The 20,002-nt window shown below is 38.2% G+C and overlaps 1 protein-coding gene across 2 annotated transcripts in view; it reads right to left on the minus strand.

The window, feature by feature from the left end:
- KIF6 (kinesin family member 6) overlaps window positions 1-20,002 on the minus strand; it is a 389,937-nt gene that overhangs the window by 224,478 nt on the left and 145,457 nt on the right. For both annotated transcript variants that reach the window (XM_003833335.7, XM_034962039.3), the window contains exon 10: window positions 17,496-17,599. In XM_003833335.7, coding sequence (XP_003833383.2) covers window positions 17,496-17,599 — 104 coding nt within the window. The remainder of the gene's footprint in view (window positions 1-17,495; window positions 17,600-20,002) is intronic.

Here is a 20,002-nt window from a genome sequence, read left to right on the forward strand (position 1 = left end):
TTCTATTCCCCGCAATTACCCCGGCACTTCTCTTGTGACAGGTAGAATTTTGACTTTATATTATAGATATTCACATACTTATCTCACTTACAAGATTGAAGGTCTCTGAAGCCAGAATCTGTCATTAATACATCTTTGCAACCCCACCCTTCCATCCCAGCTCATTTTGTTTGCTGCCAATGTTGTGGGCTAAGTAAGTACCTTTTCTGTGTTCTCTGCAGAAAATAGCCTTTTTAGGGGCATTTTGCAGAAGTCATTGGCTGAGTATTTTCTGATTCAAGACAGACTCTCTAAAACTTTGTGCTTTGTACTAACCTGAGCAGTAGCAAACAGGAGTAGAAGTAGCTAAAGCAATGAAAATACTGTTGCATACACTCCTGAGATTATGTAATTACAGTAGGAAGTCTCTGCATTATGGAAGGCTGACTGGGGGCACTTATGGACTATGCAGATAATCTGCCTTTGCAATATAAGCAAGGATCAGCATCAAACCAGAAAGCATGGCTAGTATGAGTGCACAGCATGCACCTGAGTCAGAAAAGGCAGAACCAGACCATGAAAGAAAAAGTACCTAAGCAAGAGTCACAAGAAATCCTACACTAGTAGAGAATTGGCAGCTAAAAATAGTCCTACACACTAAATTATTACAAATCTAGATTACATTGAATATTTATGAAAGTGAGTTTAAGTCATAAAGTGTTTTTCAAGAAAAGAAAACTGAGAATGTTAAAAGGAGAATATTAAACTCAAACCATTTTTTTTTTTTGAGATGGAGTCTCACTCTCTCACCCAGGCTGGAGTGTGTTGGTATGATCTCGGCTCACTGCAACCTCCGCCTTCTGGGTTCAAGAGATTCTCCTGCCTCAGCATCCTGAGTAGCTGGGATTATAAGCACAGGTCACCACGCCCGGTTAATTTTTTTTTTGTATTTTCAGTAAAGATGGGGTTTCATCATGTTGGCCAGGCTGGTCTTGAACTCCTGACCTCAAGTGATCCGCCTGCCTTGGCTCCCAAAGTGCTGGGATTACAGGTGTGAGCCGCCGCACCTGGCCAACTCAAATCTTTTATGCACAAACATTGTGAAACCTTTGCTTTCCTAACTCAGCAAGGAAACATGATGCTTTGGAGGCTGAAAGCCCAGCTCAGCCAAGAAAGTTTTGAAATGTGCCTAGGGAAGCCATGGGCAGGAGAGGGTTACCCAGGGAGTCCCCAAACAGGAACCTGTGTTTACAAGGTTTGGCATGAAGTGGTCTCAGGGCTTCTTACCAGCCATCTGAGCTTCTAGTTGTGTAACTGCTCAATGAATGCCACATGAGAAATGTTTCTGTGAAATAAGTGATACTGACCGAAACAAGAAGTCCCCTATGTATCTGCTATTCTTCTTTGGCTGATGACAATGAATAATGAAGCAACAAACTTTGGGAAAGTCAGACATTTGACCCAAAGGGTGGCTAATAAGAAAAATTAGGCTCTGTCCTGTGTTTCTTAGTAACAACCTCATAAGTTAGTGGCCCCATGATTACTTGAACTGTGAGGAATTTCATTACTGGCATGAACTCATGAGTTTTATCAGCTGTGGTTACTTCTACATAAACTGTCTGATATTAAAACAAGCACTGGTTAATATACTTCTAACACACCACAAACGAGTCAAAGACAGTGGGTGGATATCTACTTTATGGACCTATTCTCTGTCTTAGTAGAAGCAAGTCTTTAGAATGAAAAGGGGGATACGTTTCCCTACCAGAGGAGACATGAGTCCTTTTCTTGCCTCCTACTGGATATCCCAGAAAATATCATTTCTATAAGACATACCCAGAATGAGGGAACAACAGTGAAGAAAATACAGCATTCCAGATAGGCCTTAGTTTTTGATACCGAACCACGCACACCAATTCTAGAATACCACTTGCATTTTGCCACATAAACTCCTTAGAAGAAGGATTTAGTTTAAGTCACCACTGTAAACCTCACACCTTTATGGCTCAGGGGTCACAAAAGAGCAGATCTTGAGACAGACCAAACAGGATTCAAATTCTGACTATGCATCTACTTAGCTGAATGTTATTTGCCTCATGAGGTTACTGGGAAAATTATATTAGACTACATATATAAAATGTCTAATATAAAATGTCTAATCCAATGCCTACTGGCAAATGCTCAATAAATGGCATTTATTTATACCATAATTATGAACATTTGCTGAATGATTTGATTATAACATGAAAAACACTATGAGGTAGAGAATATTTCATGTCTCTACTTTAACATAATTTTAAATGTCTTTATTTTGCCTGATCATAAAGTAATGCATGTTCATTGCAAAATGTTTAGAAAATAGAGAAGAAAGGCTGGGTGTGGTGGCTCACACCTGTTGTAATCCTAGCACTTTGGGAGGGCAAGGTGGGCAGGTCACTTGAGGTCAGGAGTTCGAGACCAGCCTGGCCAATATGGTGAAACACCATCTCTACCAAAAATACAAAAATAAGCCAGGTGCAGGGGTGCGCACCTGTAGTCCCAGATACTAGGAAGGCTGAGGCAGAAGAATCGCTTGAACCCAGGAAGTGGAGGTTTCAGTGAGATCGCGCCACTGCACTCCAGCCTGGGTGATAGAGTGAGGGAGGCCCTGCTGCAAAAAGAAAAGAAAAGAAAATTTAGAAGACAAAAGATTACTCCATCCTGGAACCCAGAGATAATACTGTAAACTTTAGGCGTTTATCTTTCCAGACTTGTTTGTAAACACATATATACACATATATTTATCATCTATGTACATAGCATATACATACATGTGTATTTTTCATCACGAAAGTGAGATCAGAATATTTTATAAAACTAACAGTATAGTTTAGACATATTCCCAGATCAATATGTAGATACATGTGTATATATGTAGATAATATATGCATATTATTTATATATGTATGTCTTCATTGACATGGATAACTGTTGCGTTATGTTCCATAAATGTACCATAACCCAATTCTCTATTATAAATAGTTTGTGATAAATATCTTTGTATCTGTGTCCTTAGGGACAAATTTCTAGAAGTAAAATTGCTGGACCTGAAAGCACACTCAGTGAAAGAGTTTGTATAAATGCTTTTCAGGGCTGCCCAGCAAGTGGTAACATGAAAAAAATTTTACAAAGGACTTGCCTCAGGCCTCAGGAACAGGCTTCCCTGTCTGTCACTGGCCTCATTCACTCTACTAGCTGTGTAAGAGCTCATTATACCCTCACCAACTCAGGGTCTCATCGCCTTTCTCATTTTTACCAAAAAGGTTGGCCAAAAATTGCACCCCATTTTAATTTGCATTTCTTTGATAATTAACCAGTTGTTTCTTGATGGTTACTTGCTTTCTCCAAACTTACAGGAAAAGTTAGACTATCAGGGAACATAAGAAAAAGTGGCACGCAGGAAAAAGAGGAAACTTGTGGCTGCAAATTTCAATTCAGGGTTTCAGACTAAATAGACAAGTAAGTATACAGTCCTGTACTCTGCCCAACACATGCTAGTTGACTGATCTGGAAAGCACACTGATGAGCAAAGCAGCTGAGAAGCTCTAATAGCAGGAGGTGGGCTCATGAAAAAGAAGGGGAAATCTGATTTCTCCAGGAAATTGTGGAAATGATACAACAGGCAGTAGCTACCTTGACCATAATAATGACAAATTTTTGAGGATGTGGCAAAAGTCGTAAGTATGCTCAGTTAATGATAAACACAGAGGGAACCACTGGGGAAATTGGGTTTGAAGGATGGGAATGAGAATAAAGAGTACTTTGAGGAATAGAGTAGAAAAATATGCAGTCTTAAGTTATCACTGAGTTTAGCTTCTTAGAGTTAGGTTTCAAGAACTAGGACTAATTATTTGCTAGGCAATCAGGGCAGGCTGAGATCAGTCCTTGGGCTGTCTTGGGGAATGTTTGTCTTTTTGCCTATAAGGATATAAAGGCAGGCAATACAGCCAAGCTTCTACAAAAGAGCCTGTGAACACTAGAGGCAAAGGTGAATGCTCAAGCTAGGGTTAATATGAAGAGGAAATGGGGGATAGTTTCATGAGGTATCTTACATTTTATCTTGGTGTGCTTTTGCTGTAAGTTGGATGCATACAGTGAACACAAATTCATGTGCTATTTGGAGTCAATGCTCCATTATGTTGTGCCCAACTAGAAGGCTCTGCCAAACTACCATTTTTTAATAGGTGTAAAATTTAAAAGAAGTAGAATTTATTCCAATGCTTAGCTGAATACGAAGACAATACCATTTCACAGACCAATGAATAACACGAATTATCCTTATTCCATTTGGAAGCATTGTCTACTTTATCAGCACTAGGAAATCCTACACTGGGGTTCCTTAACAAAATGAAAACTTTGGATTTTTCTTACAAGTTCTCAAATCCTTTATCTGAATGTCAGAGGTACAAGTATCCATATTGTACTGAGAAGAGAGCTGAAAAATAAAAGCAAAGTGTCTAATTCTAGATTTGGTGGCAGTTCTGAGAGAGCGTAGGCTTGCTTTGACATTGCATATGGACAATTCTTGAAACGTCATTTATTTTCATTTTATTTTTAAACACTTGATCTATACAGACAGTTATTTGGATAATTTTCTTTCATTAAGTTCTTTGTGCTCCTGATCTTTATTGCTCATTTGTATATGATCATTTACTTGTCTTAATTTTAATTTTTATTATTCTTAATAGCAGATGCCATGCTTCCTCATATGGTCTTCCTAGGCAGGCACCAGGCTTTATGATTCTTCTGCTTCTTTGACAGCTCTAGCAAAGTACTGCTGGTGCTCAATAATCCTCAAGGACTGATAATTAAGGCCTCAGGACAGATCCAAATCTCCATTTTTCGCAAGCCCAGGGAATCAAACAGGAGGATAAATCTCAATACCTCCTCTTCCAAGTCTCAGGGTATGAAGCTAAGACAAACTGTTCTCTCTGAACTCTCTTTAGCCCACAGGTTTGTAAGCAAATGAGATAAATGAGAAGATACACCCAAAGGTTAAGTTCTTCACTAATACAAAAATTTGGTACCACCTCCTACCTCAAAACAAAGCAAAACAAAACAGGTGAACAAACGAAATCCTTCTCAGTATCAACAATAACAACAAATCTCAATTCATCTTGCCCATTTATAAGACTGTGTGATATTCACAATTTCATAAAACATTTGAGTATTTTTAGTACAACTATTATACAGATGTTGAAATGCTAAATTCAGAAAATGGAAAACAGGAGGTTTCGTTGACATGTCCATTTTTTAAAGAACAGAGAGTTCAAAATAAACACAACTAGGCAGTACCTGAAAGAAGCATTAAGGTATTAAAATAAAGTATCCCTGCTGAACTTCTACAAAGAGATGCAGAGAATTCCACCTGGCATGAATCCTGAAGAAGAGGGTGAAAGAGAAAACAGGGGCCTGGATTCCACATCTCAATGTTGGACATAACATTTACAAGTCCCTTGCAAAATCATCTAGGGGAAAAAGTCTTCACCACCCTCACTCAAGCCCAAAGTGGCTGCCTTTCACTTCTGGCATGTTTCTCATGCACTCAGATATGAGTATGTGCATATACATGTTGCTTTCTTTTTCCTGTCTGTCTGTATCTTTTAGAAAGTCTACAATGAGTACATATTACTTATCCACTTATATATATTACATCATATAAACATACACACATTTGCAAATTTTTAAAAAAATCATCACTTTATTTTAAATAAAATGTAAAGTTTATGCATCAGCTCTTTTTATGATTCAGGCTGCTACTTTACTTTTGAATTTCCAAATATCTTAAAGGTTTCGGCAAACATCTCCTATTCAGGGAGTATGTGGAACTCTGTTATGGGTAAGAGTGTGGACAGTAAGATGCAAAGCAAATAGCTCCAGTTTGGAAGCATTTTATGGACATTCCATTCTGGCAATTTATAGTTTTTGTTTTGTTTAGCCTTTTAGATAAACAGTCTTATATCAACTGTCTAAGAAAAGCACCACTTTGAAATGACTAATTAACAATATGCAATATTACAGTCCAAATATACAAAAATCATACAAATGTTAATGATGAAAATAATTTGAAGATTCCAGAAGCAGATGTAATTTAGATCTCAAAACCAACTACATATATTGCACAATAAATTGGTATATGCCAAGGGAGAACATTTGTTTTTAATTAGCTGTGAAATTTAGTATAAAAGTAGAGTAAGAAAAGCATTTTTTTCCAAAGTTCATTAATTAAATGAAACAATTGTTTTTCTGTCACTTGGAGGTGTAAAATCAGCAAGTGACATTAATTCTTTTAAGAATGACCTTTAATTTTCTGTAGAAATTTTAGTAAATACAGCCAGGTAAAAATAACCAAAAAAAATCACTTGTAATTCCAGTAACAATTTTATAGTTTTCTTTTCAGGCACTTTTTCTTCCTGTGTGCATGCATGAGTGTATGTTCTAAAGAGGGTCATTAAAACATGATTTGCTTCTTTGTTTTCCAGTAGAGAAGCTTGAAAAGACTTCTATAAATGAAGTAGATTCCTCAGCAATAATAAAAATTGTATCAAGGAATCATAGTAACAGGTAACACTGATGGGGTGCTTGTGGGCCTGGCATTGTGTTCAGTACATAACACGAATTACCCCATCAATCCTCGTAAGAGCCTTGTGATGTGGGTGCCATTACTACTCTCACACAAAAGATGAGTAACAGATGCATGGAGATGATATAAATGCTCATGCATGATGAAAATATTGAGGACTACAGAAAAGGCATGACCATCTTAAGATAGCTAGTCTCCTTAGACTAGGAGAGTCAAGATGAGAATTCAAGCCTCTTAACTCTCAGTCTATTCGTATAAAAGTTCCCTGCCTGATCTTAGTGACTAAACAGTTTAGAAAATAGTTGTCACAAAATTCTGAGTATTTCCAGTAATTCCTCAGTCATTCATCCTCATGAGCTGAAATCCACAAGGCCTAGCATCCAGTGGATACCAAATCAATGACACAGAAGTGATTTCTTTTTTTTTTTTTTTGAGACGGAGTCTCGCTCTGTCGCCCAGGCTGGAGGGCAGTGGCGCTATCTCGGCTCACTCCAAGCTCCGCCTCTTGGGTTCACACCATTCTTCTGCCTCAGCCTCCCGAGTAGCTGGGACTACAGGCACCCACCACCGCGCCTGGCTAATTTTTTGTATTTTTAGTAGAGACGGGGTTTCACTGTGTTAGCCAGGATGGTCTCGATCTCCTGACCTCGTGATCCACCCGCCTTGGCCTCCCAAAGTGCTGGGATTACAGGTGTGAGCCACTGAGCCTGGCCTGGGACACAGAAGTGATTTCTATCAACAGAGGCTGGTCCTGGGGACCCTGAGCAGAGATCCATGTGATTTGAAATGAACGGTTCATGAAAGAAGCCAGAGGGGGCCTGAGCGCCAGGCAGAGTATTCACTAATTCATGCAACAAATATTTACTACTGAGAGCCCATGTGCTAGGTACTGCTTTAGGTTCTGGGGCAGGCACAGTGCTGAACAACTCAGACAAAGTCCTGGTCCTCATGCAGCAAAGCAGGGAGAGATTGACAAAGGACAATGAAACATTAAACAGGACACTGCTGCTATAAAGGAAAATAACTCTGTATACAGGGGGTAACGAGTGACGGGGGAAGGTATATTCTAGATCAAGTGGCCCAGGAAGGTCTTTCTGATCTGAGACATTTGATCAAGGAAGTGAAGAAGGTGTTTTCAGGGAGAAATGGTGAGGAGACCAGAATGAAAGAGATGCTTGCAGAGAACGGGGTCTTAGCAGTTGCCACAGACTAGGCCATTTAGGGCCTTTGCATTTGGGACCTGGGTCATAGGAGGGGTTCTGAATAGTGAGGTGTGGTTAATATCATTTGAACAGTTTCATCCATTACAAGAAATTAGGCACAAACTTTCTTGAGATTTTTCATTTTCTTTTCTTTTCTTTTTTTTTTAATTTGAGACGGAGTCTTGCTCTTGTCACCCAGGCTGGAGCACAGTGGCGCAACCTCGACTCACTGCAACCTCTGCCTCCCGGGTTTCAGTAATTCTCCTGCCTCAGCCTCCTGAGTAGCTGGGATTACAGACACCCGCCTTCATGCCCGGCTAATTTTTGTATTTTTAGTAGAGATGGGGTTTCACCATGTTGGCCAGGCTGGTCTTGGACTCCTGACCTCAGGTGATCCACCTGCCTTGGCCTCCCAAAGTGCTGGGATTATAGGCATGAGCCACTGAGCCCGGCCGAGATTTTTCATTTTCTAATAAGCAGTCTATATAGGACAGAGTTCAGTCATGTTTCAAACAATCTTCAATAGATGGTTTAGACTCTTCTGTAGGCCTTTCTCTCTCTCTCTCTCTCTCTCTGTCTCTCTCCACTCTCTCTCTCTCCAGGTCTACTTCTCATCTTTGAGGTGCATAGTTTCCTGAAATCCACTCCTCCTGCCTTTACAGTGAAGATTCTTGCAGAGTGCAATCCGGAGGGCTTGTCATGTCACAGAACTTGTGGAGGATGAGTCATGATTTTGAAATGTTTTTAATAGTGGTTTTATAACTAAAACCACTTTGGAGGCCAGTGACAATAAACTGAATATAAAAAGGATAAAGCACTATTGGTCCAGAATTAAGTACTGACAAAAGACTGTCCCTAAAAGACTGGTTTGGTATCTAATTTTCACTAGGACTGTATTAACTCAAATACTGTAGAATATTTATTTATTTTATTTGTTTGTTTCATTTGATTTTTAAAATAGTCTGAGGATCACATTACAAGACATATAGTCATTGGGATGGTATATATCAAATTGTATGAGATGGTTTTGAAAAATTATTCTGTCTTACGCTTTTTGGAATAAGTTATCAAATTTTAGGCTCAAGAGAGCCACTGTACCTATAGTTGAAATTTATTCAACTTCAAACATATTGAAGAACTAAATCAAATTAAACTTTTGTTAGATTAGCTAATAAAAAAATTTGAACTGCAACTTAAATATGGTGGAAATGGCTTCTCCTAGAGTTACCTTTAAATGCTAACTTTCAAAGGATGAAAGCATTGATGGGTGTTTTGTTGCCACTTCCTATATAAAATCTTTCCTCTCTGTTTCCTCCCCTTCAGAGAACACTCCTCCACCTCCATCTCTACCAGCTGTCTATCACAGCAGGTGGGCATCAGCAAAGAGCGTGTGTGTCTGGACATCTTCCCCTCTCTGCGGCACACCACCTTCCTGAGGGATTATTTAGTTTGTCTCTGAGCCTCCTAGCTCCTAACACAGTGCCCAACATGGTCCTGTTAGTACTCAATCACTGTTTATCCACTGGAAAAAATGAATACAGGTATAAATTTGTTTTATTTCAAAGTGAGATTTATTTGATGGATAAACGAGCATTTAAGACTCTTCCTTTAGGCATATTTATTTGCATTTCAATATAAAGCTTGGACATCAATGAAGCTTTTATTAGTACAAATATGTTCTTTTGAAACAAATTCTGTGTGGGTTTTATAACACTATGTGTTTGGATTTAAACTATATTTAGTCTTAAATTATTTAATGTTATAATTACTTTTTAAAAGAAATGCCCCAAACCGATTGGACTTGGAGTATGAGAAAAAGGACAGAACCACAAGAAACTTCTAACTTTCTGGCTTGGGCAACAGTACAGCTTGGAGAGACATTGACTGATGGAGGATACAGTGGTAGAGACCAGGTCTGGGGAAAAATGGAGAGGAATTCAGTTTGGGGCATGTTGAGTTCAGGGCCACCTGTTAGGTAGGAGCTCCTTTTCTCTTCATTGTTAAATATCCAGTGACTGGAATATTTAATTCCATGTAAAAATACACTGGGGAGGAGATGTGGTGATTGATGTGGCTAAGTAAAAGGATGAATTCAGTTGGCAATCCACCTATAGTAAGCTTGCACATAGGAAGATTATGATCCTATGGATACTAATTGATAGAGTTTGGCTGTGTCCCTACTCAAATCTCAACTTGAATTGTAGTTCCCATAATCCCAATGTGTCATGGGAGGGACCTGATAGGAGGTAACTGAATCATGGGGGTGTTTACCCCCATGCTGTTCTCTTGATAATGAGTAAGTTCTCACGAGATCTGATGGTTTTATAAGAGGCTTTTCCACTTTTGCTGGACACTCACTCCATCCTGCCACCCCATGAAGAAGGCCTGCTTCTCCTTTGCTTTCTGCCATGATTGTAAGTTTCCTGAGGCCTTCCAAGCCATGCTAAACTGTGAGTCAATTAAACTTCTTTTCTTTATAAATTACCCAGTCTCAGCAGTTCTTTCTAGCAGTATGAATACAGACTAATACACTAATTATTACATACCTCATGTTAGATCAGAGAATTTCCTAACTGACTCTTGGTCTTGACCTCAGTATTATATCAACTCACTACTAGTCACCCTAAAATTTAAATCATCACTTTTAACCTTCCTCTGAAGTTCCAGAATTCAATCTGTGTATTTCTTCATCATACACAAAAACTGAGCCTTTCTTATCTTTCCTTTCCCAATTTTTCCACCTCTTGATAACCTGTTTTACAGTCATAAGTTATCACTATTTTCCCTTTTTTACCCCTTTTATATGTGAAACCATCACTTCTATTGATTCTTCATTAACAAGATCTCTCAGACTTTTCTCTTCTCTGTTCTTATCATCACCATTCAAGTCTCTTCCCTCATCCTCACTCCCAAACTGATTATAATGTTTTTCTGATTTCTCACTCCAGCCAATCTGTCCAATTCTATGAGAGGAGTAATCTTAAAAAAGACATCATCACATAAATTCTTTCATGGTCACCCTGCTAAAGCTGCAACTCCTGTTTTATTTTTCCTTTTCAGCTTCTGCAATCTGAAATGCTCTATATTTTAGTTATCTTGTGTACTGTCTCTCCACAAGAATGTAAGCTCCATGAGGGCAAGAACATTATTTTGTTTATTCCCATATTTCCCGCACCTAAAACAGTGCCTAGCACAAGGAGAGAGCAAAATAAACATTCATTAAATGAATGAATGAGTTTAATACTCTCAGACCACAATTCATTTCCTAGATACCATTAAGGAAGATACCAGCTCCTCTGCATATGGTATTCATAACCCACCATGAGGTCACCATTCATCTGTCTAGTCCTATTCTTCAATTCCTCCATGAGAACCTCAGGCTCCTGCCAGGCCAGTTTCAATTCAGATTCTCATCAGTTAGTGTTTGCTATATGCAAACTCCTATCTTGGTCTCCTGCTATTCTCTACACTCCTTACCCCACCCCTCCCACCCTCTCACATTCCCTTTCAGAATCTTTGTTAGAAGGGTGCCTTCTTCCTCTTGACATCCTTTAGAAATTTTTCAGCTTACTCCATGGGTGAAATCTTCAGTGACTTCCCTCATTTCTGAATTCCTACAGGATTATTTTGCTTTTTATTATCATAGTGAGTAAATAATGTATTAACCATATGTAATAAACTGCTATTACATTTTTAAACATGGAACTGAAAAGAGTGCATAGATCACATTTGGTTTAACTCTCTCACCTTACACATAAGAAACCTTAAGTCTGCAGAGTCATTAAAAAACTAATATGGGTAGAATAAAAACTAAAATTAAAGTTAAAATTATCAGCATCCATTTATTCTCTCCATTAATATATTCCTTTGTTCTGTGTTTTATATATACATATACATGTGTATGTATTTGTGTGTATATATGTGTCTGTAAGTTTTCCTCAATAAAACTGTGACTCCTTGGAATTATTTTTTGTAATTTTTTGTATCCTATACATCTAACCCCCCACCAAAGCACCTATTAAAATGATTAGCATCTAGTAGGTGCTCAATAAATTCAGCTTGAAGGATTAACTGCAAGAAGACCTCTTTTTCTGTTAGAAAAGGATCCAGATGTTTAGAGGTATCCAGACACTTTGGGGCAAGAGTTAATGAGGTCCAATTCAATTTCATCTCGGAAGTGAAACGTTGCTAACAGAAAATATTTGACTCGCTTAGATTTGGGTCAGGATACAATGCTTCCAAGCCTAGCCAAAGATCTACAGGCTTTTTTTTTTTTTTTTTTTTTTTTTACCAAAGAAACAATTGTATATGTGTTTAGAGACTCAATCACAATCAAATCTTCACTGAAGAAGTTCTGTATACATTAACTTGGCTATACAGCCTTTATCCAGCTGTCTCTTTTCAAATATACCCAGCCACCCCACCCCCCAAAAAAGATGTAAACTAAAAATATCATAATAACTGGAGGCTGACATCTGAAATCCTCTTAAATTAAAGCATCCAAGTCCATGCAACAAATATTTACATTAAGCATAGAAATGTTGGGAAATGGCTCAAAAAATCTGATAGGGCTAGTCATTAACAGACATCTTCAAACTGCACAATTCATACTAGATAAAATACCGTATCTACTAAATATCTGCTTTCTGATATTCTTCAGAGAATGTCTGATGGTAATATCCTTATGCCATGCCAATCAACATAAACCTGCAGGAATCTGCAGGACAGAGAAGTAGAAGAGGACGAGAGCAATTCTGCCACTGTGTCCTGACAAGCTCTGGGACACATACTCTCTCAGCACCATCATCCCCCTCCTGCCTGTCTCCTGGAGAGTTTGGGCGCAATAAGAGGACTGAAGCTGATTCACATTCCTGAATAAATATCCAGGGGCCCTAGAACACAGAGCAGTACAGACTAATGGTGTTAAATAGCAGTAGCACTTTAGGGGTAAATTTTAATTTATCACTTTCATTTTAAGATGATAAAAGACTCTTAAGTCCGTTGAAATGTAGGTTGTACTAATGTTCAATCTAGGTAATTATGGGAAAACATAATGATAACAATTTAACATAAACAATAAAAACAGAACACATTGTCTGAATAATCTGCACTGTCAGTTGTGAACGAGTGCCAAATTTACTACTTTTGTGAAACTGTATGATTTGCTTTGGCAGGGTGATTTTCGTTTGCAACATTTGTTCTCCCTAACTGCTAGTCAGAAATCACTAATAAGACACAATGATACATAGCACACTTCTCTTGACAGCAGACAAGTCATTTCATTGGGAAATGCTGAAGTTTATTTAGTAGCACGTGAACTAGTTTTACATGATTCCTGAGCCCAAAAGTAATTATTGATATCTCTGCATTCTCGTTGTATTTTGTTTATATCTTCTCATAATGTTTATATATCACATCATTACTTGTGCTCATGTCTGTCACCACCACTAAATTATGAGTTTCTTGAGAGCAGGATCTAGGTTTTGCTCATATTTGTGCCCCACTCAGGGCCTAACATAGAGTTTTGTGAATGTTAGATAAATAATGAGTGTTAAATGAATGAACAAATAAACTAATTGCACAAAAAAACTACTGGCAACCCTCCATACTGTCTATAAGATCTGTTGAGGTTGACATTTGTATATTTCTCATCTATAGATCAACAGAAATCAATCCAGGATCTATAAGTCCTTCAGTATTTCAATCTATTGTCACAATTTTACTTTTCATTCTATCGCCCAAACTCCTGTGAAAGAAAAATTTAATTGTTATTTGATTGCTATACCTTCTAAACAGAAAAATTCATTTATGGAATAAATGGCAAGTTAGTAAAAGATATAATATGAATATTATACAATAGTAAGAATCATAAAGAAGATATAACAAAATTTGCTCATTCTTATTGCATATACTTTACTGCATTTTTCTTTTGTTAAATTACAGTCTGTGGTCATTCCTTGAGAAAGGATCTAGGGTGCTATCCTTTCTGTCTGAAAGTTTGCATGTCGGCAGAATGCCTTTTTTCATCTTCACATTTGAATACAAATTTGGCTAGATACAGAAAAATACATTTAAAGTACTTTTTGTTTGTTTCCTTAGCACTAGATGTTCTTGTTTTCAGAATTATTGATGAGAAGTTTGCTCTAAATCAGATTATTGATTTAGAGTAATTTTTTTTCCTCTCTGGTAACTTTCACGATTCTTTTCTGTATTTTGTGGCTCTAAAAATTTTCTACAATATGACTATATGGCTTAGCACTTGGTAGCTTTTCATTCTGAAGTTGCATGTCTTTTTTTTTAGTTCTAGGAAATTCTGAGATATTATTTCTTAACTATTGGCTCCTCTGCATCATCTCTATTTTCTCCTCACCAACACCTATTCATCAGATATTGGTAAATATAGAGCTATTCTCTACGACACTTTTCTTTTAACCTTTCTCTTTATCCTTTTATCTCATATTCTGGAAGAAATCCTTAGCCCTGATCTTCCTAGCTCACCAATCTGCCCCTCGGTTTTTTCATTCTGTTATTGAGCCATCTGTTAAGTTCTTAATGACAGCAACTATATTTTTTCATTTCCAAGATTTCCCCTTGATTTTGCTTCATAAAAGTCAACTCCTGTTCTTGTTTTATAGATGTAATACCATATTCTATTTCTCTAAAGATATTAATCACTTTGGGTAATGTTTAGTTCTAAGGCCCTATGGGTTGTACAATCTTCTTGTTCTTAACATTCTCAGACTTTTGGCCTCATATTTCTAATTCCAGCCACTCCTGAACCATGGGCTCATCTTTCCTGGACTCTCAGGTATCTCAGCTTGGGCAGCCTGTCTGGGATGAGGGGCTGAAGCAGCTGCCAGTGCTTGAGCGTCTTCTTATTTTTCTTTTCTTTTTTTTTTTCTTTTTCTTTTCTTTTTTTTTTTGAGATGGAGTCTCACTCTGTCGCCCAGGCTGGAGTGCAGTGGCACGATCTCGGCTCATTGCAAGCTCTGTCTCCCGGGTTGACGCCATTCTCCTGTCTCAGCCTCCGGAGTAGCTGGGACTACAGGCGCCCGCCACCACACCCAGCTAATTTTTTTTGTATTTTTAGTAGAGACGGGTTTCACCATGTTGGCCAGGATGGTCTCGATCTCCTGACTTTGTGATCCGCCCGCCTTGGCCTTCCAAAGTGCTGGGATTACAGGCGTGAGCCACCACGCCCGGCTGCTTCCTTTTATTTTTCGTGAGAATAGGGGATGGGTAAATAAAGCTAAAGACAGCAACTGGTCTTCAGAACTTCTCTGGGCTCTCTGTCAGCTACCTGGGGCCCTTCCCTGTCTCTCCATTCTTAACACTGCAGAGGAGGAGGGCTCAGGAGTTCACAGGACAAACTGCCCCACTACAACAGCTCTACCAAATGCTCATTGGCTGTTCCTAGCCCTCTCCTGCTCCAGGGCTCCACACTTCCAGACGTGGAGCAATTATTATGCTGCACCCATGCCTTAGTCTATCCTTTTCTCTTGTCCATCTCAAGTCCCACCTCTCGGTCCCTCAGGAATTCCTTGAAGTCTCTAGACCATCAAGAAGTCGGCTTCCTGTTTTTAGGTATGACGAGAGATCCATGTGTTTATCCCAGTGCTATAATTCTCTAGATTTGGTACAATAGAGGGAACCTACAGCACACTCAGTCTGACATACTGAAACCACCATATTCAAAATCTTACCCTTAAACTAAGCCTCCTGAAAAACATACAGGATACACAGGAATTCGCAGAAACACTGGTACTGATTTTTTTTCTTTTTTTGAGATGGAGTTTCGCTCCATGCTGGAGTGCAATGGTGTGATCTCGGATCACTGTAACCTCTGCCTCCCGGGTTCAAGCGATTCTCCTGCCTCAGACTCCCGAGTAGCTGGGATTACAGGCATGCGCCACCACACCCGGCTAATTTTGTATTTTTAGTAGAGACGAGGTTTCTCCATGTTGGTCAGGATGGCCTCGAACTCCTGACCTCAGGTGATCCACCTGCCTCAGCCTCCCAAAGTGCTGGGATTACAGATGTGAACATTGGTACTGATTGAATATGTTGCTTTTAGACTCAGTTTCCCCCTTCCCGTCTTTGACTCTGCATCACAAGAAACTACATTCCTAGACTTTTTTAGCAACTGGCTTCTGGATAACTTCAGCCAACAGGAAGCACTGGTGGAAGACTGAAAGGGGGACGTGAGAGAAGCCAAGGATGTTCCTCTGGACAGTGTCTCGACTAGCACCTGTGGCTCTTCAGTGGCTGCAGCGGCTGTCACACAGCACTCAGTATGGTCTAGCTTCTGCCTGTCAGCTCCTGCTCTTAGGTTCTGGTATCATCACCTTCTCCTGTTGTCCCTGCAATCCTAGGGGCATAGAAGCTCCTGCTGTTACTGATCTCTGGGGTGTTGCTTCGTTTCCTGTTTAGTTTCTCAGCAAAACTGTCTCCTGGCAGTCAATTTCCTATATTAAATTCCTTTTGTTAAAAGGCCTAGACTGGTTCTGTTTTCTTGGCTGGATCCTGACTTGTAGATCAAAATTCTGAAGAGACATTTTCAAAGACAATAATTGGTAATTCCCTTCTTTGAGGGGAAAGGAACACCATAGTGAAGATAGTTTGAGGTTAGTGTTCTCAATATCTATGATATCCCAAGTTGTTTGAAGAAATGACATAAAACTTTTTTTAACGTGAATTTTTGTCAATATGCTTCCCCTTAATTGCAAATATGCCACAAAGCAGTCTTGCAAGAAAAGCCTTAGGGGCCTATCATGTTATTAAATACAGTGTTCTGGAATTAGGAAACACTATTCCGTAGGAGTGAAAGCTTTGACTATAACAGAAACCTTGCTGAGGCTTCTCAAGCTTTAGACCTACCTCAGGGGCAGCTATGAAATAGTTTAAAGACAACCACTTTTATTCTCTCTCTAATTTACCATTTTCTCCATTGAGGGAGGGTTAGGTGAAATTATAGTATATCTTTAGAAAAGTCCTATGTAGCTCTATTTCTCATTTGGAAATAGAGAATGCCATGGCCTTCAAAGCCTGGCCCATTCTTACTACCCAACACACGCTTAATAAGCAGCACAGAAACAAGAAAGCCCACTGTGATCAGAGAGAGAATGAGAGCCACATTGCACCACTGATATGCCATATGGCTGCAAATCTAAAGGCTCTGAAAGATGCCGCAGTTGTATAAAGCCCTGAATACCTGCTTTCATTCCCAGTTAGAGTGTTCGAGCTATAATATATGGGCCATCCATTTATTAAAGGAGAGAGCTTACTTTGGCATGGGATAAATTGGTGCTTGTGGCAAGATGCTGTTTAATACAAAGGATGTCTCTTGAATTCCTTTCAGATCTGAGACCCACAGCTCAAGAGTGTTTGGTGTGTGTGTTTTAAAATTGCATGACTATTATACAATTCCTTTTCTTCAGCTGGCATGAGAAGGATATTCCCATCCTCTCTTTGCTCTGTTCTTTACTTCCTCAAAGCTGAGGCGGCAAAAACACTGCCAGCCTTATCCAGCTTTTCATGGAAAGCCGCCACTCTTAACTGGCGCCTAAATGCAATTTCAGACTGTCCCAGGAGACCTTCATGCTTTGAGGTGAATTCATAACATTAGGGCCAACAAAGAAGTTAACACAAACTTTCACTGTTAAAGAAAAAGAAAAAAAAGTCTGCAGACTTACTGAAGGAGCTCTGCTTCTGTGAGTGCCTCTGTCCTCTGCTCCCCAGTGACCATGGCCAGTTCATCCTTCAGTTCCTGGATTTCCTTTTGTAGGCGTTTAATCACCTATAAATGGCAAAGAGGCAGAGAAAATGTCAACTTCTCATTAAGGTGAACTTGGTGACAGAGAACATACAGCTCTTAAAATTATGGACAATTTTATGGACACAAAAATGGGTAATGGTATAAAAAGCCAGCTTTGTTAAATCTTAACGTTTTGTCAAAATAGTTCTAGATTTTTTTTTTTTTTTTTTTTTTTTTTTTTTTTTTTTGGAGACAGAGTCTCGTTCTGTCACCCAGGCTGGAGTGCAGTGGCATGATCTTGGCTCACTGCAACCTCCGCCTCCCGGGTTCAAGCGATTCTCCTGCCTCAGCCGAGTAGCTGGGACTACAGGCGCATGCTACCATGCCCGGCTAATCTTTTGTATTTTTTTTAGTAGAGACAGGGTTTTACCATGTTAGCCAGGATGGTCTCAATCTCCTGACCTCGTGATCCACCCACCCTGGCCTCCCAAAGTTTGAGTTTACAGGCATGAGCCACCTCGCCCAGCCTCTATAATTTTTTTAAAAACAAATAAAACATTACTGATGTAACTGGAACCCCCTATTGGTATCCCCGCTCCGTCCTTCCTGGGGTGATCACTGTACTGCATTTAAGGGGTCTGATTTCTCTGTGTGTTTTCATATATTTACTCCATATGTATGCATGTACTCATAAATAATGTAGTGTATCATTTTGCATGCCCTAAACTTTATGTAAATGTTACATTACTGCATGTAATTGCAACTTGTTTTTGTCCTTCACATTGTTTTTAAGCTTATTTACATTGCTTCATGTGGCTCTAGTTCATTAATTTTCATGGATATATAGTATTTCAGTAAAGGAATATATCAGAATCTATTTGTCTCCTGTTGATGAACATTTAGGATTTTTACTTTTGCTATTACGAACAGTGTTGCTATGAACATTATGAATCTCTTTGAGCACGTATGTAAGAGTTTCTCTGTAGTGTGCACTTTAGAAGTAGGATTTCCTGGCTGGAGAGTATGTGCATCTTGCCTTTATTATATATTGTTAAATTGCTCTTCAGAGTAGTACAAATTTACATTCCTATCAACTACAGATGTAAGTTCCTGTTTCCACATTTTTGTCACTATGTAATATTGAAAGGTACTTTCATTTTGCCAATCTGTTAGGTGTAAAATGATATCTCATTTTAGTTCTAATTTGCATTTTCATGATTATTTGTGCAGTAGGTCATTTTGCATATGTATATTGGCAGTTTGGGTTCTTCCTTGCTCAAATTATTTATTCCCATTCTTGTCCATGTTTCCATTTACTTGTTTTTCCTTTCCTTATTGATTTGGTAGCTTCTTTCTATATTCTGGATGTGAATCCTTCGTTAGTTTTATGCAATGCACCTGTTTTCTCTCAATCTCTGTCATGTTTTTCACTTTGCAGTGTTCTTTTTGTTAAATGAAAGTTCAGAATTTCAATATAATCTAATTAGCACCTTCTTCCTTTATGTGTTGTACTTTTGTGTCATTTGAAAGAAAATCTATCTTATCCCAAATCATAGGAATATATTCTTATATGATCTTTTAAAAGTGTTAAAGGTTTGATTTTCACATTTAGGTGGATTTTACTTTGTATAAGGTATGAAATAGGGATCAAATTTTAATTTATTTTAAATGGCTAACCATACAAGATTTGCTATTATAATTATATAATATGTTTATATATATAAATGTGTCTATTTCTGGGCTATTGGTTAAACACATTTGTTTATTTTACTATATATGGCAATACCACACTAATTTAACTACTAAATCTTAAGAAAGTTGGCATCTAGATAAGATAAGCCCGTTTCATCCTGTTCTTTTCCAAAATAGACTTGGCTATTCTTGGCCATTTGCTCTTCCATGTAAATTTTAGACCCAACTTGTCAAATTCTACCAAAGGCTCTCCTCAAATTTTAACTGGAATTATTACATTTAGTTAAAAGGTTAATTTCATCAGACATCAAATTAATGATATTAAATTATCCCATCCATAAACATGGTATAGCTTTCCACTGATTCCTTTCAATAAGGATCTATAATTTTCTTTTTAAATACCTTACGTGTCTTTAATTAGATTTTCTATCAGGAATTTAAAAGTTTTTGTTGATACTGTAAATAGAATTTTTATAAAATTATATATTCTAACTGTTGGCTTCTGGCATATAGGAAGGCAACTCATTTTTATGTATGGATTACATACCAAATAATTTTCTGAAACTTTGGGGGTTCTATTTATCATTAAATACTCTTGGATGTTCTATGTAAGCAACATAATTATCTGTAAGTAATGACAGATGTTTTTCTTCTTTTCTAATTCTTATATATTTTATTTCTTGTTATTGTCTCATTTTCCTAGCTAGGACTTCCAAGTTCAATTCTTAAGACATTCCTGTCTTATTTCTTCTA

The sequence above is a fragment of the Pan paniscus genome, chromosome 5 (assembly GCF_029289425.2).
Source record: "Pan paniscus chromosome 5, NHGRI_mPanPan1-v2.0_pri, whole genome shotgun sequence".
Classification (NCBI taxonomy): domain Eukaryota; kingdom Metazoa; phylum Chordata; class Mammalia; order Primates; family Hominidae; genus Pan; species Pan paniscus.